Genomic DNA, 24,829 nt, shown 5'->3' on the forward strand with positions numbered 1-24,829 from the left:
CAGTAAATGAAAATTTTCACAAATTTGTTAAGCTATGTAAAAACTAATTTTATTTTATTTTTTCTGTATAGTAATTATTACTACGGCTCTCTACTCTACCCATAATCTCGTAAAGGCCCTAACAACAAAATTTTCGCATATTTTTTTGCATATTTGGAGTTAGGGCATTGTCTCTGATTTATCCTCATTTATTTTTTTAGCCTAGGTCTTCAAATACGTCAGAAAATTCATGATTTTTTTTTTTTACTGTTTCCCTCTATAACTCAGAAGTAAGAAAAATGTAGTTAGGGCCTTTACGAGATTATGGGAAGTACTGTAACCCTTAGAGTGTCACGTCCTTACTAAGTAAGAAAAATTAAAGAATAAACAGGCTTGGTAATTTTCCGGGGATGAATTCCACAAATAACGCTCTTTGGGAATTCTTAGCGAAATGCTGCAGAAAACCTTATACCAACTGGTGGAAAAGCTTAGGGGTGAGTGGTTGAATCATTACAAGCACGGAACAACAACTCATTCAGGTAAAAACAGAGGCATTTTTGCAACAAAAGAAAAACACACGAAAATAAAATAAGTTTTAAGCGTTCTAGTTAAAGAATTAGTGACAATTTTTGAAAATTTTCATCGGTCATAATCATGTGGCCACAAACTGTAAATAACTTTACCGATTTCGACGATGGTTTTTATACATTTTTTAATTTATACAAAAAAAAATATATATTTAGATTTTTTTTAAACATCCATTTTTTTAAGGTGAAAAGTTTGTTTTTTTTAATTTTATTTTTATGTTCGAATAATAACTTATTCTGATGTTTTTTTTAGTTTGAAATTTTGTATTTAAAAACGTATGTATTTAAAAACGTAGAAAATTAAATTTGATGTCTTTTAAGTTTGAACATTTATCGATATTCTGAATATTAAAAAAGTTGCAAGCCAAAAAAGTAAAAAAAAAACTAAAAAGTTTTGAAGTTTTGAGCACTTTTTATCAAAATTATGAAAAAAGCCTTCCGAGAAAATATTTGTGATTTCTCAAAAAAAGCTGTTGGAAAAATAAATGAATGTTTTTTTCGTGTCCAAAAACTCAAATTCAGCGATGTAACTGCTCTTTTTCTCACTTCAATTTTGTTGAGAAAAAAAAAACAACGGTTTTGCGGAAAATTTTAATTGCATTCGGGTGAAACTCATAATAGCTTTTTATATTCCAGGCGAACAAAAATATTTCCAAAATAACAGGGCAAAAAGATCCTTACTTTCGTTTATCATACATAAAATAGTTTAATATTTTTTTTAACATACATTTGCAGTTGAAATTCATAAATCAAAATCAGTTTCCGATTGTCGAACTTATGGGGAGCTAGATTGTTGTTTTTTTTAGTCAGTTAGATTTCTGGTTTTGAGTAACAGGATAGTTCCCATCAGTAAATAAGAAAAGTGTTTAGAAATAGTTTTCACTGAAATAAAAAAAAAAAAAACACCAGGACCTCAAGTTTCACACCTCCATGACTTTGTACAGTTGCATACATTATACATACATACTAACATACATTATGTATACCTACAATAAATATTAATAAAAACTCAAATATCTTTGAATAATTTAAAATTTTATTTGTAAAATTCTTAGAGTGTACATAAATATATCAAAAGAATGAAATACACATAAAAACATACATATATTTATAAAAATTACACTTTTCGTGATTTTTGCAATAAATATTTCTTGTTTTTTTTTTAATTTTTAATTTATTTTTTTAAATTTACTTTTTTTTTTGAGAAATTCAATACTAGTTGCACAAGAAATACATATACACAAGTCTTTTTTTAAATTTATTATAAAAAGTATATTAGGGGACATCAACCGGTTTGATAAAACTTTTTTGATAGTGAAAATTTCCAATTTAGTTGATTTATTATTTCAATAAATGTAAACACTTTTTGTAGAAAAGTGTTTCAATGCGATAAAAAATCGCAGTCTTTTATATAAATTTGAAAGTTAAAAAGGTATTTAAGTTAAGTCGAAGTGATTTCAGAAAAAGGTTTGATAAAATAAAATGAACTATTACTAATATTTTGAACACTTTATGGGAATGTTTTGTAAAGGGTTTTCAATAGGTTTCAAACTAAAATATATACCTTCATTGAGTGCGACGATTCTTAATATTTATTTAAAAAAAAAGTTTGGTATTTAGTTTATTTGGACGCAAAAAAATATCCTAGTTACGTATATATTATATTGTGTGACTTACTTTTAGGATGATGGAAATAGGAAATATAGAAAACCAAAGAGTTGTGCTGATTGGTTATATGATATTCTACTCTGCAATTAGATTTATGCATTTTTATTTTTATTGTGTTTTTGTTTTTATTTATTTTGATATTTTGACTCATGAAAACTAATTATGTATTTTTAAAACTTTTCCTTAAAATCTATTTTACTAAAAATTCATAAATTTATTTTATAGTATTTTAACAAATAAGTTGCCTTATCAAACAAACCAACTATGAATGTTGTATTTCAAATTATTGCAAGAGAGGAGAATTTTTATAGAACAAAAACATTATACATATATTAAATAAAAACATGTGTAAATAATATAAAATGTCTTATTTTTCTTTATTGTTAAATATTGCATACTTCTGAGCAAGTTAAAGTCTGCTGTATCATCAGTCTGTCCAATGTAGAAGAGTGTAGTACCAAGAATAAGGCTGAATTATTCTTTTCAACCGTTGCAGGTTAGTTAAGCTATAGTTATTCGTTTTAAAGAAACAATTTTAGTACATGAGTGAAATCATTTTTAACTCCTCCTCAACAAATTCATCGATTAGACGCGTAGGAACTAGGGAATACACGCGCCATTTAAAAAAAAAAATCAACTCCATATATTCCATGGACTACAATCATGTTAAATGTAAAAATAAAAAAATCCTATTCAAAGTACTGTGCACACGTCTGAACCACTCTGCACCAGTTTATTTGTCACGTAGCGCTGAGGCTTCCGGTTAAGCAGACAAACCATAGAATCTTCGACAAAAAACCTGGAAAAGACCAAATACACCATCTGTTCACTGATTATAGCACCCAAGGTATGCAGAAGGAGTTATGATATTAACTTTTCAACTATATCTCTCAAAATCAGTCCTATTCTAAATGAAGAGCCCGGGGAAATGCTTTTGGGGTAGGGTTCCCAACCGAAAAACTGCCGGAACTGTTTTTTCTTTTTTCATTTTTTTGTATACGAGTATATACATTATTCTGAAAATGTTTCGTTAGGAAAACTTTCTCCCTGCAGACTGTCAACCGACGTTATCAGTTCTTGAAGATGAAGGCTTTCGCTTCGTGGTTTATTTTCAATCGATCAGAAAACCGTGAGCCCTTATATGGAAAAAAAAACTGTTTCTGTAGGCCTGTTGATTTTAAGTTTATTTACATAGCGCCCAAGCCAGAAGCAAAATCACGTATCACACTGTTTCGCGAAATTGACGACACTCATTTTTAAAACGCAAAAGGTTGCACAAAAAATATTTCTAGGGATTACTAATTGACTTATGTCCAAACTCGTACTGGAAACGTATCAAATGTTCACGCATGTGATACGTAGAATTCCAAGTATAGCCAGTCGAATGATCTGTTGCCATTCTTTTATTATTTAATTTACACGAACGAAGACAGCATACGGCAGTATTGACCTATGGAAAGCTGTCGTATTTCAGCCCAAGAACTAAGTTAGTATTATGACTTGCGAACTACAGTAAAAATTGTCATTTCTACTTGCTCTATTACGGTGACCATCAATCCTCTCATGAAGTGGTCGTGGACAGCCCCTGTTTTCGTTATGATGTCCTCTTTGATATTCTAAGTTAAAAAGAACAGTAGATTGTCCTCTTTTTAAGCCTGTTTGGACCAATAAAAGTGGCTCATTACTCTTTTTAACAAACGCTATGTGCTTTGAATGCATTTAAAGTTGAATTCTCGAAGATTAGTCAATTCAATTCACCAGTCCAAAATGCGCTCCAAAAAGTTAATTACGGTGAATTATGGTACATCATTTTTTAAGTGATCAACTTTTGATATCAGGTATTGGTTTCAAATTGTCAGTTGTTAATTTTCAAACGCTTTCACAAGATAAGTCTGACATGTGTGTTGCATTTTTTTGATGCGAGATTTAAAAAATATTGATAGATATTTTAATTTTGTTACGAAATTAAGAGATGCAAAGAGTCGTGTCAAGTTGTTAAATATTTCTTTCTAATTCAATATTCATTAACGTTAGGTGTGTTTGTTTGGCAGTAGGATTTTCCATCAGTATTGAACAAAGATTTACATGCACGCACCAATTAAAGACAATAAAAACTAGTTAACTTTGTCAAAATTATAATCCGCAACTGGATTTAGATTTTATTCTTAACGACAGCTCTGTGTTGTTTTTTGTAATACATGTAAAATTCAACTGTAGATACGGATAGCGATACCAAGAGAACACAGCTAAATTTGTTACGATTCCCGAAAAAAAAAACAATTTAAAAAAAATAAAGTTTCGTGAAGAATGTTTTTCTTGCTCTTCGGCAAACTTATGGCGTCAATAATGACCTACTTAATTTACTATTCGTCATACTATCAAGAAATTGGAGACCCAACATTCACTATTGAAGAACACTTGACGTAAAAGACCTTGTCCAGCGCGTAGTATAGGCTTAAATCACGGTAAATCGATTCGGTACCGTTTTCAAAAACTTCGTCTGTCATATGAAACAACATGGGCATTATAAGAGGCCAACATTATCCGCTCGAAATGTTGCATTTGATTTTATTCGACGAAAATTTATTACGAATCCCAAACAAATATATCACCGAATTGGATTGCACCCAAAAACTTATTTTGTCTGATTAATTGGATTTCAAAATGATACCTCCTACAATTTTCTGAGTTTCTTAAAGCATGATTTATCCTAAATAACTAACGCTGCAAGGGTTTTTCTTTTTATATTTAAAACAGTTTGTTCCCTTGAATATTAAAAATGTATTAAAAATGTCTTCTTTGTATAAATTGACTTCTTGCAATAAACAGTAAAAACAGTTTCTTAATTTTTGTTTTGTCTCTAGTTACACATATACTAATTAATTAATTTTTAGTTTAAAAACTCTTATATAAAACGACGATGAAAGTATGTATGTAATATTATTTTTTTTTTACTTAGCTTACCGGCAGCCATTATTATCTTTTTGACTCCCATTCTAAATAAAATATAATAAAAAATTAATTGAAGTAAAAAAATAATAAAATTAAAATTTTAAACAAAATAAAATATATAAAAATGACTTCAATTGCTCTTTGCACTTATTGTTGTTACTTGTTTTTTTTTTATCAACTCCCGCTCTCTCTCTCTTTCTTTCTTTAAACCGTTTCATAATTCCTTCCGAATGAGCGATATAAGCAACATGCAAACATTATCGTCAGGATCTGAAAATTAAAGAAAATAACCATATAAGCAACAGGCAAACATTAACCCCATAATCTGAAAGTTAAAGGTCAGACGAGTTTATAAATAAATTTGTTCATTATAATAATTGCTATTGTCATATTGGTAATTTTACCTGTATTCCAGCAACGCCTAAAACAACTCCAGCCAAGGTTAATGTATTCGAATCGATGATGGATAATAATTTGTTGAAACATCCTTCGGTATGTGCGTGTTTGTTTGTGCATTCAGTTGCTTCTTCGGTAATAATGACAGTGCAACAGGATTTTGGTAGAGTGACATTTTGTAAAATTCTTTCCCAATCAGTTGGTCCGTAAGTACCGCAACATGTGAGCTTGAAAATGAAAAAAAAAGGAACCAATTAACCTTTTATTAAATAAAAAATAACAAATAAAGTTTTTATCGCTTATTAGAAACACGCTTATAAGAAAACCTCGCTTAAAAGAAACTCGAACAAAAGCACCGTGTACTTTACCATATATTTTAATGATGAATTATGTGTTTATTAGAAACACGTTTATAAGAAAAACACTGATAAAAGAAACATTTTTCAAACCACGAACTTTCCTGCTCACACAAAGTTGGTTGGATTTAAGAAACTTTCAAAAAAATCACAAAACTAAAAAAACATGAACCCTTAAGAAAAATTCAAAGTGCAAATGTCATTTAAGCAGTGTTGCCAATAGATGCATTTTGCAGATTTTTAACCCATTCCCAGACTTTTGAGAACTATAAATCTGCAGTGCAGATTTTATCTGCAGCTGAAACTTAACCTTTAAAAGACAAAAAAGGATAACATTCCAAAAACTCCAATAAAATGTCAAATAAATTAAAGCCAAGGACGAACTAAAAAATTATTTATTTTGCCAAAAACTACCTACAATTTTTCCTATTTAAATAATAGAGTTGCCAAATCACCTGGAGTTTTTTCATAACGTTCAGTACATTTTTGATTTTATATTGGAAAAACCCCAACAATACAATAAAGCCACACTTCCAGGGAAGAAACTAATGATACAAATTTATCAATTCAAGCGAGGAAAATTACTCTCGAAGTAATTTTTTTAGTTGAAATCAGTTCGAAAACTTTTTCAATGGGAGTCTCCCAAATTTTAAGAAATCTGCATTGCAGATTTTTTTCGTCATTTTTGCAGATTTTTCCAAATATTTTCATGGCGACACTGTTTGAGTTTGACATTATTTGAAGATAATTTCAGTTCAGTGTTCAATTTGTTATTTGTTGTGTTTGTGTTCTTTATATCCCTGCTGTGTTTGCCTTTGCTAAAAATGTTGCGAAATAATGGCTGTGTTCCTTTGGGCTCAGCAAAGTACTTTTTAGTGCATCTGAATCCATTCTAAGACATTTTTTCTATTGAAGAAATGGTGTTGAATACAACCAGAACTACTTAGCAGTAGCCAAAGGAACACAGCTAATATTTCACTTAAAACTAAATTGATACATAATCCTTGAATAAATTAAATCGGGAAAAAATAGAAAAGAAATCTGTGAAAAAAATATAAAATAGCTACATTCTATGTAGTTATATAATTGGATTGAATATTTAGGCGAGGATAAGTTTGTGGTACTACTGGGTAGGTATATTTGTATAAGAAACTTGTTTCTTATATCCGTATAAGAAACTTGTTTCTTATATCCGTTCTAAGAATATAAGAAACACTCGGTTATGAGAAACAAATATTGTGCAATTTTGGAGTTTCTTATAAGCGTTATGTACTGTAGTCATAACTGAAAGAAAATTTATGGATTGACATATTTTTTTTTAATTCACCCCTTTTTTAATCCACTTTAAACTTATACTTCCTTTAACAAAACAGGATATCAATTACAGATACGTTTTCTTTATACATACACCCACTAATTAAAAAAAAAATCCTACTTTTTGTTTTGAATAAATTATAAGTATTGAGTTAATATGCAACCCTTTCTTTATCAAACGTACATTTTTATTTACTGTGAAATGTAAACTGACGATTCAGTAAAAAAAAGTTCAATGCAATGCCTCTCTCCTATCTCTCTCCCTGGGATAAGAGATTTACATCTAAATAAATCAATTCTTTACTTGTCGAATTCATGATTGATAGATTTGTTGTAAACCTCGAAAAAACAGTCACAGAATCCGTTCGCAATGTTGTAAGCATTTGTGTTTACAACTAACAAGAACCTTAATAATTAAAGTTTTTCCAAACTGGGTCAATCGATTTGTAGGCTCAGATATATCATAAATGCGTCAGTAAGAATAATTTGTAAATGTTTAAATCTTCAATATGTCGACTTGGAACGTATGTTGAACATGTTGATCAACTTTAAACATGTGTTAGATGTTTAATTACTTAAATACTTGGGCGGTAAGGAAGTCAGCTCCAGCAGCTTATAGGACTTAAGCTTGGTTATGACTTCCTTCACTTCGGTTTGATCCAGATTAGGGGGACGGAAATGTTGGCTTTCATTTTCAACGTTGAATGGTGAAATCTGCTTCTTGGCAAAGTTTGTTTCCGAATCGCCACTATAGAGATTGCAGAAGTGATTGAAATTCACTTGCTACTAAACTACGATATTTCCCTGTTCGCCTTGGCAGGCTTCGGTTCTATTAAGTTGTTGCTGTCAGCAAGCAAGAGAAGGGGGAGAAGTGTTTGCAGTAAGGCCTTTAAAGAGCTACTTGACCGGCCTTTGCGATGAAGTGCATTCTCAGTGGACATTTGTGTGCATAATTTTGCGACCAAGACTCAGCAAGAGAATTTGGTTGAAATGTATACGACTTTTAAAAACATCACAAGGATTTTCACTTATGTTATTAATCCCGCTGTCACATGCGGCTGGCAAATTAATGCGATTATGCTTCATTTTTTTCGTTGGAAAAGGGATACCTTGAAGGAAGTTCCGATCCAAACGAAATATTGTTTTGGAACTTCTTATGAAGGGGTAATTCGTTGGGGCTGAATGTAACAACCCGGTTCATTTCTATCACATTCTATTCATTTCCGTCAAGAACTGTCAATACAATGATTTGCTTCCCAGTCTTCTCCACACTATTTGGGCATTTAAAGGTTCAAGAGTAAGTGTGATATTATCGTTTTTAGAGGAGGGCCTTGTTTTTTGTTTGTTTGCCCTACAGATCCCTCTATCGCTGCCTATACCGTATTTGTGCCCAACATTTCCTCAATCCATCTATGGTCACTTAGTCTTACACAATAAAAGATTTATAAACGCTGTTATTTTAAGCCCGTTCTATATTTTTAGATTCATATAGTGCTTTTAGGGCCATTTTTTTTTTCAAATTTTAATTTAAATAAATGACAGTTTTTGTTTCATATTTCATAAATAGGTCTCCTTAATGAATCTGACCCGCACAGAAAAGAACAGAACAAAACAAAAAAGTACAAATTTTTGTGTTTCATAAAAAAAAAAATCGATCTAACTTGTTCTACAATTTGTCATTTTATGTTTCATGAAGAAAATTTTCCCTAAAAATTTAGGAAATTTTTTTTGTCAACATGACAGCAGATTGTTTTTAAGGCTTGGCCACACCGGAGGGTATGCGGTATAGCGGTAACGATATTTGTACTAAAAAAATTCCACACCTGAACGTTGATGTGTCAGTTTGGAATTTTTTTCATACAAGTACCCTCACCGCTACCCGTACCCAGGGGCGGATCCAGGATTTTTTTCTGGGGGGGGCACAAGGGACGGATTGGCAAAAAAAACAGCAATAACAGTTAGAAATAAAGTGAAGTATCATACGACTGACTAACAAGCAGAAAATTTTAACGACCCACAGTGGTCTAAAACCTGGCCAAAAATATTTAGGCACATTTCCGACATCAAATAGGTACCAAATGACCAAAAAGTTATTCGGAAGGAAAAATTTTCATTTTCTTGTTACAGTAAAAGCCACTTAAGTGCTTACCCACTTACCCCTGGATTAGCCGGGAGAAAGAAAATATAAAAATCAGAGCATGCACTTACTTTCCTGTGCTATATTAAAGTAAGTAATCTATTCTTTATTTAATTTTTTTACTTAAGTTGTTTCATCAAATAGTTTTTGAGAAATTAAGTTTTAAAGATGAAATTTTGAAAAAAAAATGTTTACGTTTTCTAATTGATTTTGTATAAAATTTTGCAATATTATGGACATAATTATACCATTAGTTAATGACCTAGTAGTTTTTAGTCAAATACTAAAGACTTCATTCTAATAAATATTAAAGTTCCTAAGAATAACAAAAAAAACTGAATTATACTTTTTTGCTGGGAAACCCAGTTTTGTTTTTTTTATTTGCATCAACCTTTTGTAACCCAAGGTCGTAAATTAATAAGTCAATCGATTGGCCTTTATCTTTAATAAAACACGTATTTTTTTTTAAATTCAATAAAATCATTATTTACTTAGTTATTTCGATATTTATGGAGTAAAAAAAAAATTTTAAATAATTTATTTTTATATAAAAATGCAAAAATTCAAGCAAAAAAAAAAAACCCCGTGGGTTTACTAATAAAAACTTTTTTCTGAATTTCGTAGTTTTTACACAAATTAGCTTATTTTCAAAAAAAGCCCAACTTTCAACATTAACTGTCAATTAAAAACTATTGGTGTTATTTATTAGAAATTTGAAGTACTATCTCGATAAAGCAATACTTAAAGATTATATTAGAAGCATCAAAAGAGAAAAAAATAGTTCGTAGAGCTTTTATGCAATCTTTTTCGGTTTGTTACAGAAATGTCACATGGGGCTATAAGGGGTTAAATTGTTTTATATCTCAAGAATATTGTGTTCAAATTGTAGGTCTCTTGGAGCCAAATTGACCAAGTTATGAGTATTTTAATACTTCCCTTAGGAACGTTTTAGTCTTTTAGTCCAGAATTCAAAACTTTAAATCGTTATCCCCACAACTAATGTTTTCAACGCCGGTGCTCCTCATAACTTCAAAACTACTGCACCGATTCTTTTGAAATTTGGAACACTATTTTTTTTTACATATTTTTAGAGGTATCCCTGGAGAAATTTTCTCAATAAAATAATATAATATTTATAAAAATCTATAAGTAAGGGTCGCTTTTGAGGAGTTTTTTTTCAAGGGGTCTTTATTTTCGGGGTGCAAACTTGAGCAAACTTCTGAAATGCAAGTTTGTTCTACATATCCAGCAGTTCTATAATATATAGTTTATGCAATTTTGTGACGTGTTCCGCTATTTTAAAAACACTAATGTTAAAAAAAAAACAACGAAAAAAGTGCAAATTTTTTAACCACTCTGTATGAAATAGAGTTGCATATACAATTATTTTTTATATCATTCAATGTCATTCGATGTCCATATCAAAATTTTTCACCAAAATCACTTTGAAAATTCACTTTTTTTTAAATCGAAAAAAAAAAAGTTCGTGTGTACCCAACAAATAGCCGTTTATTTATTTGTGAGGTGGAGCTTTTCATGGGAAAGGGATGCAACAAACAATAAAATTCGCATTTTCAGCCAGAAATAGACAAGAGTTTCACTCAAGTTATTTCTGTTACTATTCATATATTTTAAAAACTCTTAAAGTTTGATTTCCTTTAAGTATGAACTTTAAGTTCTGGGGGGGGCACGTGCCCCCGTGCCTCCCCCCTGGATCCGCCTATGCCCGTACCGCTACCGCATACCCTCCAGTGTGGCCAAGTCTTTATTTAAAGAATTAATTTAGCAAAATTAAATTTATTTGTGTGAAGAACAACCAAAAAGTGCATTATCGGTTATAATTAATTTTATTTATTCATTACAGTTAAGTGAAATTTGGTGTCTTACCCATGCGACCGGTAAAATTCTTAAATAAATTTCGAAATTTGACAATAGCATCACATCCAAACTAATTAAGTCAATTTACTCAAATTTCCGTTCATAAAATGACGTTGCCTAAATATCTAGTCCCTAATATTTCCTGAACGTGCCCAATAATATTTTAAAAAGTGAATTTCTTACGGCCAATTTCTTCACATAAGTCCTAAGTCAGCTTAGTACCCGGTCTAGCTAGACCAGGTACTAGCTCTGGTACTCGGTCCTAACGAAAAGTTAGTACCTGAGCATTTCTTCACATTTATAGGACCTGATCTAATTTCACAACGAGGTCCTAAGAATTAATACGTATAAAACTGGTCTAACTGTCATTTTGAGAATTTATTGAAGTTTAACATATTTTATTTTTACATTTGATCAAATTTAACAAATAAAAAATTTAATAAAAATAGAAAACAAGAAGAAAATAATTAAAATAAATATTGAAAAAATGTCATGAAGATTAAAAACGCTACAAGCAATAAAAATTCATACATTTTATGAAGAAAAAAAAGTCAAGAATGAAGACAAGAATAAGAATGTAGAATCAATCAGCTAGAAATGGCGAGGCAGCCACGAAAGCCTGCCAAAAAGACAGACGGACCACTATAAACCATATTTATTTAACGAATAAAAAATATTTTTTATAGATGTTCATTGTGTTAATAAAAGAAAAGCTTTTAAAAACGCAGTATTTTGTGATTTGGTATTATTATGTATGTTTTTATTCCATAATTGACCCCCATCGGAATTTGAAGTACGAAAATTCCCACAGATATTTTAATTTGTGATACGATCCTCCAAATTAGCCCAGCCCGAGATGATGTCTATTCATTGGTTGTTCAGCCTCGTTGCCAAAAGCTAGTGTCTTTTAATTCGCCTCTATTGTAAGGCTTGTACATATCATAAGCCCAATTTAAAAAATACACCCGAAATCTTCTGTGGGCTTTGTCCAAAAGTAAAATTCTCGTGTTTCTTGGTAAATTAAAAAAAAAAGTATCAAAATCAAAATGCGGGGGGCAATGGTGTGGTGGATGTAGTGTTTGACTGCTAACCTAGGAGGTGCGGGTTCGAGCCCCACCTCAGGCAGCAGTCTTTTATTTATCCCCCAGCTTGGACGCCACCCGTGGAATTATGTGAGATAATAATCATCGTATTCTAAATTTACTGTACCAACAGAAATTCTTTCCTACCTTACTATTCCTTCAAACTAGTGCCGTGCAATAAGCATAATAACCTAAGGTCTTACAGGCATATAGAATAATATTAATTATTATCACTAAAAACGCACTTATCAATCGATACAACACCCAAGTAATTAAAAAAATCTGTAATATGGACAACATGTCATTTAAATTTTTAAATGGAATTAAAATTCACGAAGTCCACTAAATTTAAACAAAAAATAATGAAAATTATTCTTTTTTTACGTTTTTTCTTCTTTATTAAACTGCAATATCACTTGAAAAATATGAAATCCATTTATTTGATTCAAGTACTAACCGCTAGACTACCGATTTTGAGGTCCTAACTTCTACCGAGTCCTAACTAATACTCGGTACCAATTTGACAGTACTAGGGCTTAGTACTTTTGTGAAGAAATCACTTGGTACCGATTTGAGTACTAACGATTGGTATAATAACCAGGTCCCAGCTGATTTTGAGGAGCTAGCTAGTACCCAGTCCTAACTAGTACTCGGTCCTAAATTGACAGTTCTAAGTCTTAGTACCTGAGTCAAGAAATGAGTTGGTACCGATTTGAGTACTAACTTTAGGACTAGGACCGGTACTAGCGCTAGGACTCTGTGAAGAAATCGGCCGTTAATATTTTTTGATTAATAACAAAAAAAAATTACTGGAATTTATTTTTTTTTAAATAATTTCAAGAAATGATTTTTGAATTTAAAATTTTGTAACTAATATAGACAACATGTCAATCTTGTTAAATACGAAGTTGAACTTTTCTGTACTTTTTTGTTCTGACAGTATTTACAAACTTGTGCTGCTCTGATCTGTTCTGTCCTAGATTTTTTTCATTAAACAGACCTAATATCCCAGGGATATTTTTTTCAAACTTGAAGTTGGCCAACTTTAGATCTTCAACTGGAGGGAGAGTTGAGAAAATAATTAAATAGTGAATAAAAAGAAATTACAACTTGCGTTTCAACTCTCGAGTTAAAGTCAACTCTGAAGTTGGCAAACTCGAGAGTTTACTTCAAGTTGAGCAATAGTGAAAAAAATGGAACTTAAAGGTATCAGTAAGAATATTGAAAGTTCGTGATTTATAGAGTTGAGAATTATTCATTGTTCAGTGGAACAGAAAGCTTCTTCTTGTTGATGTGTAGGCGTTCTATCTACACTATTCAGTTTCAATCGATCAATCATAAAGACTTTCGTAACATTGAGCCTTAGTTTAGAATCGTGAACCCGTCAGATTAATCGATACCTTTCCATACTAGGAGCATCAACGAACATACATTATGTACATAAATGTTTGGAAAAGTAATGGAAATATCTTCGAAAATAAAACAAAATGCACGACTGGTACACAGGAACTTGCTCTTAGGGGTCAGGATGCTAGAATTTGTATGACTTTTTATATAGAATTTTAGTAAATGTAATTATTGTAGGTTTAGATACAAAAAGAAATTAAATAAAAAATAAAATTAGATAAAAAAAGAAATTAAAAAAAAAAACATAAAAATTATTTTTTCAAAGGAATAAAACAACACCTGCAATCAAATTGCCCTCCAAAAAAAGTATGCAATTTCATTTGTTTTATTAAGATGCATTTAAAAAAAAAATAAAAAATCGTTAGAGCCGTTTCAAAAATATTCTATGTCCGGATTTCGAAAATTTGTTATTTTTTATTTTTTTGTTTTATTTTGTTGAGGTTCTTCTAAAAATTGAAAGTGAAAAATTTCAAATTCATTCAACTCAGTTTTTCCGAACGTAAAATTTGAAACAATGATGCAGTAAGCTTAGTTTTTGGTTCCAAAAACAATTTTTGTAGTTTTTTTTTCAAAAACAAATAGCGCTATAAAGAAATAATAATTTTGTAAATCTGCAACTTTTTGCAAAAAGTGGCAATTAGTTATACCTTTAATCTGAAATGTTTTTTTTTATTAAAACGAACTACAATAATAATGTTATTTTCAAATTTAAATTATAAATAAAACGCTGCGTAGTTTAATTATTTATTATTAATAATTTTTTCTTCTAGTGGTCACAAAAAAAAAAATAGATGAAAACTGTATGGCACGCCGAAGGCACCTCAAATAAATATTTTTTTTTAAATGGCACGAGGCTCTAAAAAGGTTCGCCATCCCTGATATACATATGTTATCAAATGATAAAAACTAAATTTTCGGGCTAAATGTTTTTTAAAAAGAGTTTCGTTGAAATCGAATTAGTAGTTTTGAAGAAAATCGGATTAAAACAAAAAAAAAAACCGTACTATGGCAGGTACCGTTAATAATGATTTTCAAAAATAGTTTTTTTCATTAAAAGATAGAACTTGTCTTAAAACTTAGATTTGAATTTTTTTTTTAACAAAATCGTTGGAGCCGTTTTCGAGAAATTTCAGCAGTAAAATACTGAAAATACTGAAGAGTTTTTTTCAATTTCAAGGATACATCTGCATTCTGCAATTCAATCTATTTTTTTTTTGCATTGAACAAATGGATGCGATCACAACTTTCCTCCAACATTGAGTAAAAATTATTTACAAAATATCAGCAAATCAATTGTATGAACAAATTAATAAAGACGGAAAGTGTGGGAGACAAAAGGAAGCCTTGGGCTACACCAGTATTTATTTGTATTCACGAATAATAATACAAATTCATTTCCCCCACTAGAACCTTGAAGTGTTAATTTTATATTGATATCCATCAAAATGCTAGAATGAGCTAATAACATAAGACGAGCCTTGATAGTCTTTTATGTCAATAGTTGTTGTTGTAAAATATGCTCTATTTCTATTGAACAGAATTTTCAGTTTTAGTTCAACACACTAAAATCACTTTCTCTTTGAAAAGAAACAAGAAAAAAAAATAGATCGATAACCTAAATACTTAAACACTTTTCACTTTTTAAATTTATAATAACACACTGGAATACACTTGGGTGTTGTTCAATTCAACCCTTCAATAAAAAAAAAAAACTAAAACAAAGCAAACAACAAAAAAAACCTTGTACCGAAAAGAGCTCTTACACCCACCGCTTAACAAAGACACAAACAACTATGTGAACATATTCCCATCATCATCACATCGTATCGTGCTCTCGATTAATATTTCAACAAAACACTTTACAACCCACTTACCTCGGATTGTACTAGTGACCAAGTATCCCGATAGTCCTTTCGCTCACTATACTGTTCCATTGTCATATTAAATTGTCCTTCCATAACATTTTGCAAGCCAGAGTGTTTAACATAGCCAGCAATACCCAATCCAATTTCAGCAATGAATATCAATACAGCTAAAATAGCAAATGATAGAATCATACAACTGTTCTCTTTGACAGCTCCACAGCATCCGAGGAAACAAATAACAGCCACAACCAAACCAACTATCATCAATATAATCGGTACAGTCCAAATGTTATTTCCCACAAAATTCGAATAGTGGTTGTATTTTAATTGAACCATTAGTCCAACAAGAAAGATTAACAATCCTGTTAGCTGAAAATTGAGAAAGTTTTTGGAAATTTTAGAAAATGTGGAAATAGTTTTTTTTTTAATTTCAAAACTTACCGCAAAAAGTAAATTACAAAAGAATGTAATGAACTTGACACACGTTACACCTCCGTTAGCCATGATGATGAAAAGATGATGATAAACTATAGTTTGTTATTTTTATTTAGGCGAGGATTCTGCTATTGCTGCTTCTGGTGCTGTGATTTATCGACGGCACTCTGCGAAGAGAAACAAACTTTAGTTATCGATAGACTCGAGGAAAATATGAAATCAATTTCCCGGGAAGAACAACGAAGGGCTAGGAAATGCATTGTCTACATGAGACGACGCACAATCAATCAATACTTTGGACACACAGAGGAAGGCAATAAGTTATTCATATACTGGAAATGGTGCTAACTTAAGAATATGTACAAGTCATGGATGGACAATATAGCCTTTTTATACCTACACACATCGAAATGGAAACACAAACACAAATGAAGATATAATCGTATAGAGTCTTTGACATAATCCCCATTAATGGTGGTCAGTAAGAAAGTACAATGTAAAGTTACTTTAAGTAATAGAGCATTGCGAATGAACTCAGAACACACAGTCGGTGTTACAAGTGGACTGAGATTTTAGTTTGGAAAAGTAATTTGATAATGGACACCCTTGTAAACATTCTGTTCACAAATGTTTAAGTAGTCTTAAAGGTAGTCCAAAATAATATATGCTATCAGTCTTGTTTTTTCTTGTCTTAGGAGACAAGAAAAAACTTATTATCCAAGCTTTTCTTTATTCCAACAAAAAAAAAAAATTTAAAAAACAGAAAAAAAAAACAAAACAAACAATACAAAAAAAAAAAAACTTTAGCGTTAGTCTACTTGGCTCGATAAAAATGAGTAGAAAATTTTTAATTTTGTTATGAATCATAGTCAAAAATATATTTTTATCTTGTTTTACTCCAAGCACTCAATTATATCAATACGCAAGAATGCTTGGATTGCTTATTCTTATCGCAAATTGGATTCAATTTTACACAGTAAATTGTTTTAAAATAAAATGAACTTTATTCAGTCAAGTTGACGCAGTTAATGTTTTAGCAAAAAACAGTCCATGTAATTATTTTAAACTTGTTTATTGCGAGTAGCTAGTTTTTAAATGTTTCAACAAAATTACAGAGTGATTAAAAGTTCCATTATACATATATTATATGTATACTAGCTATATTTATTAGTGACCTCTTTAAATTCCACAATCTTCACCTTAATAAAAAGATTGTTCCACGATACTCGTATATTATATAAAAATTAATACAATTGAATAGTCAGTTGTGAGAACAGAATAAATCCACTTTTTTTATGTAAATGGCATCTTTAGGTTCAGGCACACCTTCTAAGTTGAAAAAAAAAAAACATTTTGGGTGTCCTTATTACAAAAGCTGTAAACTCTTATAAATTTGAAGAACAAAATAACAGAACTAAAATGTTCACGAGTTTTAATATCAGAAAACGTTGAATAGGTTATAAAAGAACATAAAACTGCGGAGAGCTATTAAATGAGAGGGTGGAATTTCATTTCATTTCATTTTATTTATTTTATTCAAATCTTTTACATTAGATCGCTAAATCTTTAAAGTTGCAAAAGTATACAAAAGGTATTTAATTAAACAATATACAAGATAGGAGTTTGTTTTTTTTTTTTCAATATAAATGTATCTCGTAAACAAAGCAAAATTTTGGTATATTGTGTATATTTTAACCTTTAAGTAGAGAATCAAATTTACTATCGGAAAATGTTTTTTTTTTTTTTTTTAAATTGGAAAAAAAATCCAACCCAAAAAAAATTAGGAGAAATGATTTTTTGAGATTTTTGCCTGTATCTTTTGTTCGGGCTGAGATAGGCATTAGCATTGCTCTTAATAAAAATAAAATGCACGACTGGGTCACACGAACTTGCTCTTAGAGTTCAAGTTGCTTAAATTTGTAAGACTTTTTATATAGAAATTTGGAAAATGTAGGTAAAAAAAAAATAAAATTCGTTTAAAAAAAAAAGAAAACAAAATCTGAAATCAAATTGCCCTCCAAAACAAGTATGCAGTTTTGATTGATATATTAAGATGCATTTTAGGAAAAAAAATTTTCAAAATCGTTAGAGCGGTTTTTTTAAAAAAACTAATTTTTTATAAATAGTTTTTTGGAAAAAAAGTTTTAAAATAAAATTGGTATGCCATTTTGTAGAAATCACTGATCAACATGTAAAAACAAAATTTCAAAAAATTCAAAAATTTTTTAAAAATCCAAAAATTATTTTTTTTTTAAATTTTGTTTTTGGCTTATATTAAAATTATAAATATAAATGCTTCTTTACAAAAAGTTTCTTTGAAATCGAATAAGCAGTTTCGGAGCAAATCGGGTTTGAAAACAAAAAAAAACGGTTCTATGGCAAGTACCATTAATAATGATTTGCAATAGAATCTAATCTGATTTTCTGCCAAACTGCTAATTGTATTTCAACGAAATTTTTTATCATTTATCATTTTAGCATTTATATAATTTTAATATACATAAATCGGAAATGAAATTTTGAAAAAAAATAATTTTTGGATTATAAAAAAAAATTGAAAATGTTTTTTTGCAAAATCAAATGTTCGAAAACTGGACATTGAATTTTTTTTTGAAATTTTGGTTTTACATGTTGTTTAATGATTTCTACAAAATGGCATACCAATTTTATTTTAAAACTTTTTTTTCCAAAAAATTATTTATACAAAATTAGTTTTAAAAATGATTTCAAATTGTAAATGGGGCATATTATGAAAAATGTTTCAGAGAACCAGTTAAAAATGATTGTAAATGGGGCATATTATGAAAAATGTTTCAGAGAACCAGTTAAAAATGATAAAATTTGGTATAACTCGAGGGTAGCCATAGCTCTGTAGGTCCAAAACTTCTTGAAATAAATCACTTCAAAATTATAAGTGGATCTTTTTTAGGGCAATAATGGAGTTTTGAGAAGATTGATTCAACAGGTTGACTTATCCGTCAAATAAGTTTTTCTAAGTCGCGTTCGACGTTCTGGAACCGCTCAGAAAGGGTTGTATACCCGCAAAGAGCAACCATAATATACTACCCAAAATTACCGTTACCCCTTGTTTTCCACCTCATATTCGTGTTGTCTTTAATATTTGCAACATTATGGAGTAAATGATGGCTTTACTATCACCGCAGAAAAAAGCGTTTGAAAAGAGGATTTGAATCAAATCAAACATGAAACACAGACTGTAATAAATGCCCATAAAGAACAAAAACAGACAACCATCAGACGGTGGAAAAAAAAGGTAAATCTATACCCAAACTCGGTTAAGAGTTAATTGACCGATGGCTCACATCGCAACGTAATACTAGCAAACACTTGCGTTTGAGTTTCTATCCACAAGACAAAAAAGCAAAAAACATGAACAAAATACATGAACGGTCACAAACGAATATAATACCTATCGTGTAGTTTGTGCATTCGTTCGTTATTGTTGCTGCTATTTTGGAGCGCATTATAAACTACATTTATTCAGTTTGTAAATTCTATACGTGCAACGTCACAGATTGTCTTTCGCCTATCACTATCACTCCTTTGGCGACTGAGTTGGAGGGTGTTTTGACCACGGAAATGGCAATCCTATACCAGACCCTCTTCACAAACCATCCTACTACCTACCCAAAGGAATTAAGAATTAAGTTGTGCAAAAGAAGAAATACAAAAACAAAAACAAAAATGAGGTTGACTGGAAGATATTGATTCGATGGCAAATATACATTGAAGTTTTATTCGGATTTAGGTCTCTGGAATGAAATAAAGAGTACACTTTTCTATACCGTCCACTGCGACTACCAGGTGATTTATTTCGTTGACACAACCGCAGCAACCCTAATATTCTAGGAATGAAAGACAGACTACAAGACAGGTGGTTGAATTCCCACTCGCTCATTCACATAGACGATACGAACACGAACGAGGAAAATTCAATTATAATTACCCGTCCCATTTTACGATGTGCTTCATCAATAATTGACCATTTTGTCCTACATACACTCGCATAAACTGTTAAGATTTAAGCTTATAAAGTAAGCAAGCTTACTGTCGCAGTAGCGTGTCTGTTTTGTCATGATCTTATTTAAAAGAATTTTGCGCTTTACACGTTTTGGAAGAGAAAAAGAAGAAATTTGAAAGAGCAATGATGAACAGATGTTTAGTACTTGACTAAAGGTTAATTGAATTATATTATATTTTTCGAGAAGTAACTATAGCACTTTAGTAATTTATTTGAACCTGATCAGGTTTAATTGATAATTGGAAGCTTGTTTTTTTTTTTTAGATACAAATAAGATGAACTTTTGTGAATTAAAATATTGTGTGAATTTTTCCATTATTAAAATCGCTCATTAAAAAAATCACTCATTTAAATAATTGCATAAATACGACGTTATTAAAATTTTGTATGTAGTTTGTTAGGACCTTGACCCATTGGTGGGACAAAAATGTCATACTGGTTTGCCAATAAGAAGAATAAATAAACCAACAGAAACTCTTAATCTTAAGTAAACATATTTTTTTAAATGCTGATTTTCAGAACTGATTCTCATAGGTGATACGAAACATACCAATTATTTCTAGTCTACCACAGCAGAAGTTCTGCCATTTAATGTGTTTTTATCATTTATTTTATATTGGAGCTACTACAAAAATGCAGCTAATGATATGGCTAATCATGTGAAACACATAGCCAACTTCACTTTTGAAAGTTTTCGACACTGACCCAGAGCGACGTCATAATGAAGGAACTCCTCGTCTTAGGTGGCGCACGCAAGTGAAAGCGGATTTCAATCAACTTTGCGTGCGAAACTGAAATAAGCTGGAGAAGCTTATTGGTTGAGACCCAATTGCACCCCCTCAGCCTTAAGGCGCTTGCCACCCTAGTAATTGAGTAAAACTTGGTGATAAAAAAAAGGTAAATAAAGCGAGCTCAAATTTTCTCTCTTTCCTGTTCTTAACTAGCTATATCAACAGCACACAGAAAAAAAGGTGTGTGCAACGATTCGGACTTAAAAGAAATGACAACAAACTCATGCTCCTTAAAACAGAGCAAACTTAAATCATCTAAGTAATTTGTTTAAAAAAGATGATATTAGATTTCAGGAACCGCGAAGTTAGAAAGCATTCAAGAAAGGGAAGCATTCAAACCGGTTAAATGGCAAGCTTTGAATGATAGAATAAGTAGAAATATAACGTAAAGTTGTAGATCTTTTTATTACCTACAACCTTGCCATACAACTTTTTTCCATAGGACTTGTAGTTTTGGCGGAAATCGCGATATACCATTTTTTACCATTAAAAACTCAACCCTACCACTTCCCGAACTCGGCTCGCCCGTAATTTATTTTTCCCTTCATTTGTATCATATTCACCTCCTTTTCCAATAAGTTTCATCCAACTATGATTTTTTCTTATTTTTTAATGTTTTTCAAGGCTTCGGCACTGGTCTAACAAACAACTTTGGTTCTATAAAGCTTTACAGATGCAATTGTTGCTTCTGTAAAGCATTATAGAAGCAAAATTGTTAGTAGGGTTAGTTGCAATCAGGAGGAGGAGGTGCGTTTAGTACAGTAAGAGGGCCACATATCGATGAACACGCGTTTTCAGGTCTTCTTTCTATCAAAATGGAAAATTTCAACACCTCTACTAAGGTGGGTCGTTTTTGGGTTTTTTTTCGAATTTCAAATCGTAATAGCGCGGAAAAGTTGTGAATGGTGAAGACTAAGATGGGGTTAAAAAATAATCAAAATCGGTTAATATCTTCAATCCGCGCATCGGCTCTAAAGCTTGACCTACAATATTCAAATACACATTTTTTAAAAGCTAGAAGCTTAGTCATATATGTAAAATTAAAATTAAGTTAATTGAATGTACGGCTTTTGAAAGAATGGTAATTGAACTCAGATTTTTGAAAAAAAAAAATTATTGAAAAAATTTTAACATGTCGTTTTTTAAACTTGGTCGTAATATAAAATGCATTTATTTTCAAATTTTTTTTGGCCGCATTTATTATGATTTCAAATTATAAAAGGAAATGTCAATATGTATTACGGTTTATGAAAAAAATTAAAAAGTATTTCATTTTCGAAGAACTTTTTTTAATAAAAGTTTTGAAAAAAAATGTAACTTATTTTTTTTTAAAGTTCAACATCTAAACATAAAATTATTTTTTATTTATTTAATAACCCTTACTGTTGAAAGTTAAAAAGCAAAAATTTAAAGTTCCTATTTACCACAGTCTTTGAGAAAATTAATTAATTCAATGCAAACATTCAGTTTTAATAAAAAAAAAAAACCATTTAAATTGAAGTAATTTTTCATTTTTTTTTTCAAAAATGTGATATATTTTACCTTTTTTGCTTCGAAATTCAACTGATAATATTTATGGCGAAAAATTTTTTTTAAATAAATTCATATTTTATTAGAAAAAGTTTGGAAAAGTCATTTTAAATTTTTCTAATAACATTTTTTTTTAATTCTGAGTTTGAGGACCATTTTTTCAAAAAGTCTTGATTAAATTTAGTGGATTTAAATTTAAGAGATAAGAACGAGCTTCTGGCTTTTTAAAATGTATTTTAAAATGTATTTTAAAATATTGTAGGTGTTGCCGTTGTTTTCAAAATATTTTTTTTTGTGTTTGAGGTCAGAATGTTAGAAAATTGCATTTATCGCTTAAACGATGGAAGATTGTCCCTTACTGCCTTTGATATATTTTCCTTAAATTACCTAGAGAATCTTTTGCTATCATTTGTTTTATGAAATTTAAGCAAACAAAATGGTTTTGTTAAAAAAAAAATTAATTTTAATTTTAAAAAACAATACGGCAACACCGGCAATTTTCAATCTATAGACTTTAAAGTATTTTTAATTACCTACGTTTGAAAAAAAAAAATCGTCAAAATCAGAGCTGTTCGGCCGGGTTCCCTAATAATTTGCTTTAGTTACTCTACTATACTATATGAAATATGTAAAAAATGTGCTAATTTAATCAAAAAATCCCAGAAATAGCATAAAAAGGGTATAAAAGTGTCATCATTCACTGATTGTGTCAACTTCATTTTTACTTCAAATTTGGTAAAAATAATAATTTACCAAATAGTCTAAACCATTAAAAAAAAATTCGTAAAAATAGAAATTTTGCTTATTTCGACATATTTCAAAACCGCATGTGCGATCGGAAGCCCTTACCCAATTTCAACAATTTTTTTTTTCTACTTAATATTTAGCTAATATAAAGGTTTTCCAAAGCTATTTTATAAAAAAAAGATGTTAGGGTGTTTAAATTTTTTTTGTAAAAATACCATTTTTTTAATATTTTTTCAAGCTTTAGAGCCGATGCGCGGATTGAAGATATTAACCGATTTTGATTATTTTTTAACCCCTTCTTAGTCTTCACCATTCACAACTTTTCTGCGCTATTACGATTTGAAATTCGAATAAAAAAAAAACCAAAAACGACCCACCTTAACCTCTACCCTAGGAAAAAAAAACTTTACAAATCAAAAATCAACCTTCAGGTCTTCTTCAATCAGTCTCCTATTGATGCTACTTCTTTATATTGGGTTCATTTAATGTCCAGTGAGCTATCTACTTTCAAACTCTTGAACGCAGTTGTGATTGCAATATTGCAGACGCCTATGAACAAACAAGAATCTTATAATAATCTTCATGAATCCCCACACATAGCTGCAATGGGTCTATCTTGAAAAAAAAAATAAACAAACATTCACAGCCAATCATCCATCAATTCTATTGTTTCAGATAGTACCTACTCGCAATCAAAATAAACAAAATGACATTATTTTGCGTTATACATACAACATAAAAGCCTCAAATAGCTTATCTCTGAAGTAAAGGAAACCACTGACCAACCGACACGTCAACCAACAACCAATGCAGAAAACAGAAAAAATAAAAGCAAAACAAAAATAGACCCCAACAAAAATACTGCAAGTTTATATTATTTTTTTGCAATCCTCACACGTTTGACTCTATCATACATAAAAATCTTCCCAACTGTACGTGTTATTACTCCCAGTACAGGAATTAAGGAAAACGAATAAAAATACATGCGCAATATTACTACTAACTTTGAATTCCTAAATCCATTCCCAAATTCTTCCTGCTCTTGTCGCATCTTCCCAAAAAAAACACAGAAAAAAGAAGGAAAAAAAAACAAAGTTTCAAAAAGAAATGTTCCCCATTCAAAACAAAAACAAAACTTTTTTTTCAACTCTGAAATGAAATTATACAGGTAACATTAAAAGGTTCCAAATTCCATAGGTTATAGGTTAAAAACTCTTCAGGGTGTAACTTAAATAAATTTTATAATAAAAAACATTTCTTTCTACGAAATGATGACAAAATAATGGGAAAAGAATGATGATGATGACCCCATTTAAAAAAAAATCTAGATCTTCTTCAGAGAAGAATGTATTTTCCATTAAAATTAGTTTTTTTTTTGTTAAGGATTTGAACTAAATTATATAAATACAGAATTCTGTTAGTTTTACCTGTTTTTGTATAAATGCAGTTAAAGTTTTTTTTTTTTTGAACACAGATAACAGTGAATTCAGACTTTTATTTTAAATAGTAGTTACTTTATAGAGCAATTTTAGTATTCTCTTTTTTATTCAGCACAAAAAGATTTATGAAATGAATAAAATAAATTCCTTCACAAGACGCATACAAAAAAAAATTGCCACACGAATGAGAAAAAATTTGTGACCAACGTTCTCAAGAAAAACAA

At 30.2% G+C, this 24,829-nt stretch overlaps 1 protein-coding gene across 1 annotated transcript; it reads right to left on the minus strand.

Annotated features, from left to right (window-relative positions):
* Positions 1 to 5,228: 5,228 nt before the first annotated feature.
* LOC129905274 (CD63 antigen) lies at positions 5,229 to 24,829 on the minus strand. Its single transcript, XM_055980717.1, has 5 exons — positions 24,594 to 24,829; positions 16,063 to 16,223; positions 15,631 to 15,990; positions 5,591 to 5,809; positions 5,229 to 5,456 (listed from the first exon to the last, which is right to left on the minus strand). The coding sequence occupies exons 2-5, from the start codon at positions 16,123 to 16,125 to the stop codon at positions 5,391 to 5,393; spliced, it is 708 nt and encodes a 235-aa protein (XP_055836692.1). The 5' UTR covers positions 16,126 to 16,223; positions 24,594 to 24,829; the 3' UTR covers positions 5,229 to 5,390.

Source organism: Episyrphus balteatus, chromosome 1 (assembly GCF_945859705.1).
Source record: "Episyrphus balteatus chromosome 1, idEpiBalt1.1, whole genome shotgun sequence".
Lineage (NCBI taxonomy): Eukaryota > Metazoa > Arthropoda > Insecta > Diptera > Syrphidae > Episyrphus > Episyrphus balteatus.

Bases quoted from the DNA above. Each gene is read 5' to 3' on its own strand.
- LOC129905274 (XM_055980717.1), bottom strand. From the start codon at position 16,125: ATGGCTAACGGAGGTGTAACGTGTGTCAAGTTCATTACATTCTTTTGT. The intron at 15,991-16,062 runs GTAAGTTTTGAA...CTCAATTTTCAG, and splicing joins TTTGTAATTTACTTTTTGCG to CTAACAGGATTGTTAATCTT. The intron at 5,810-15,630 runs GTAAGTGGGTTG...TTCATTTTCAAG, and splicing joins GGTCACTAGTACAATCCGAG to CTCACATGTTGCGGTACTTA.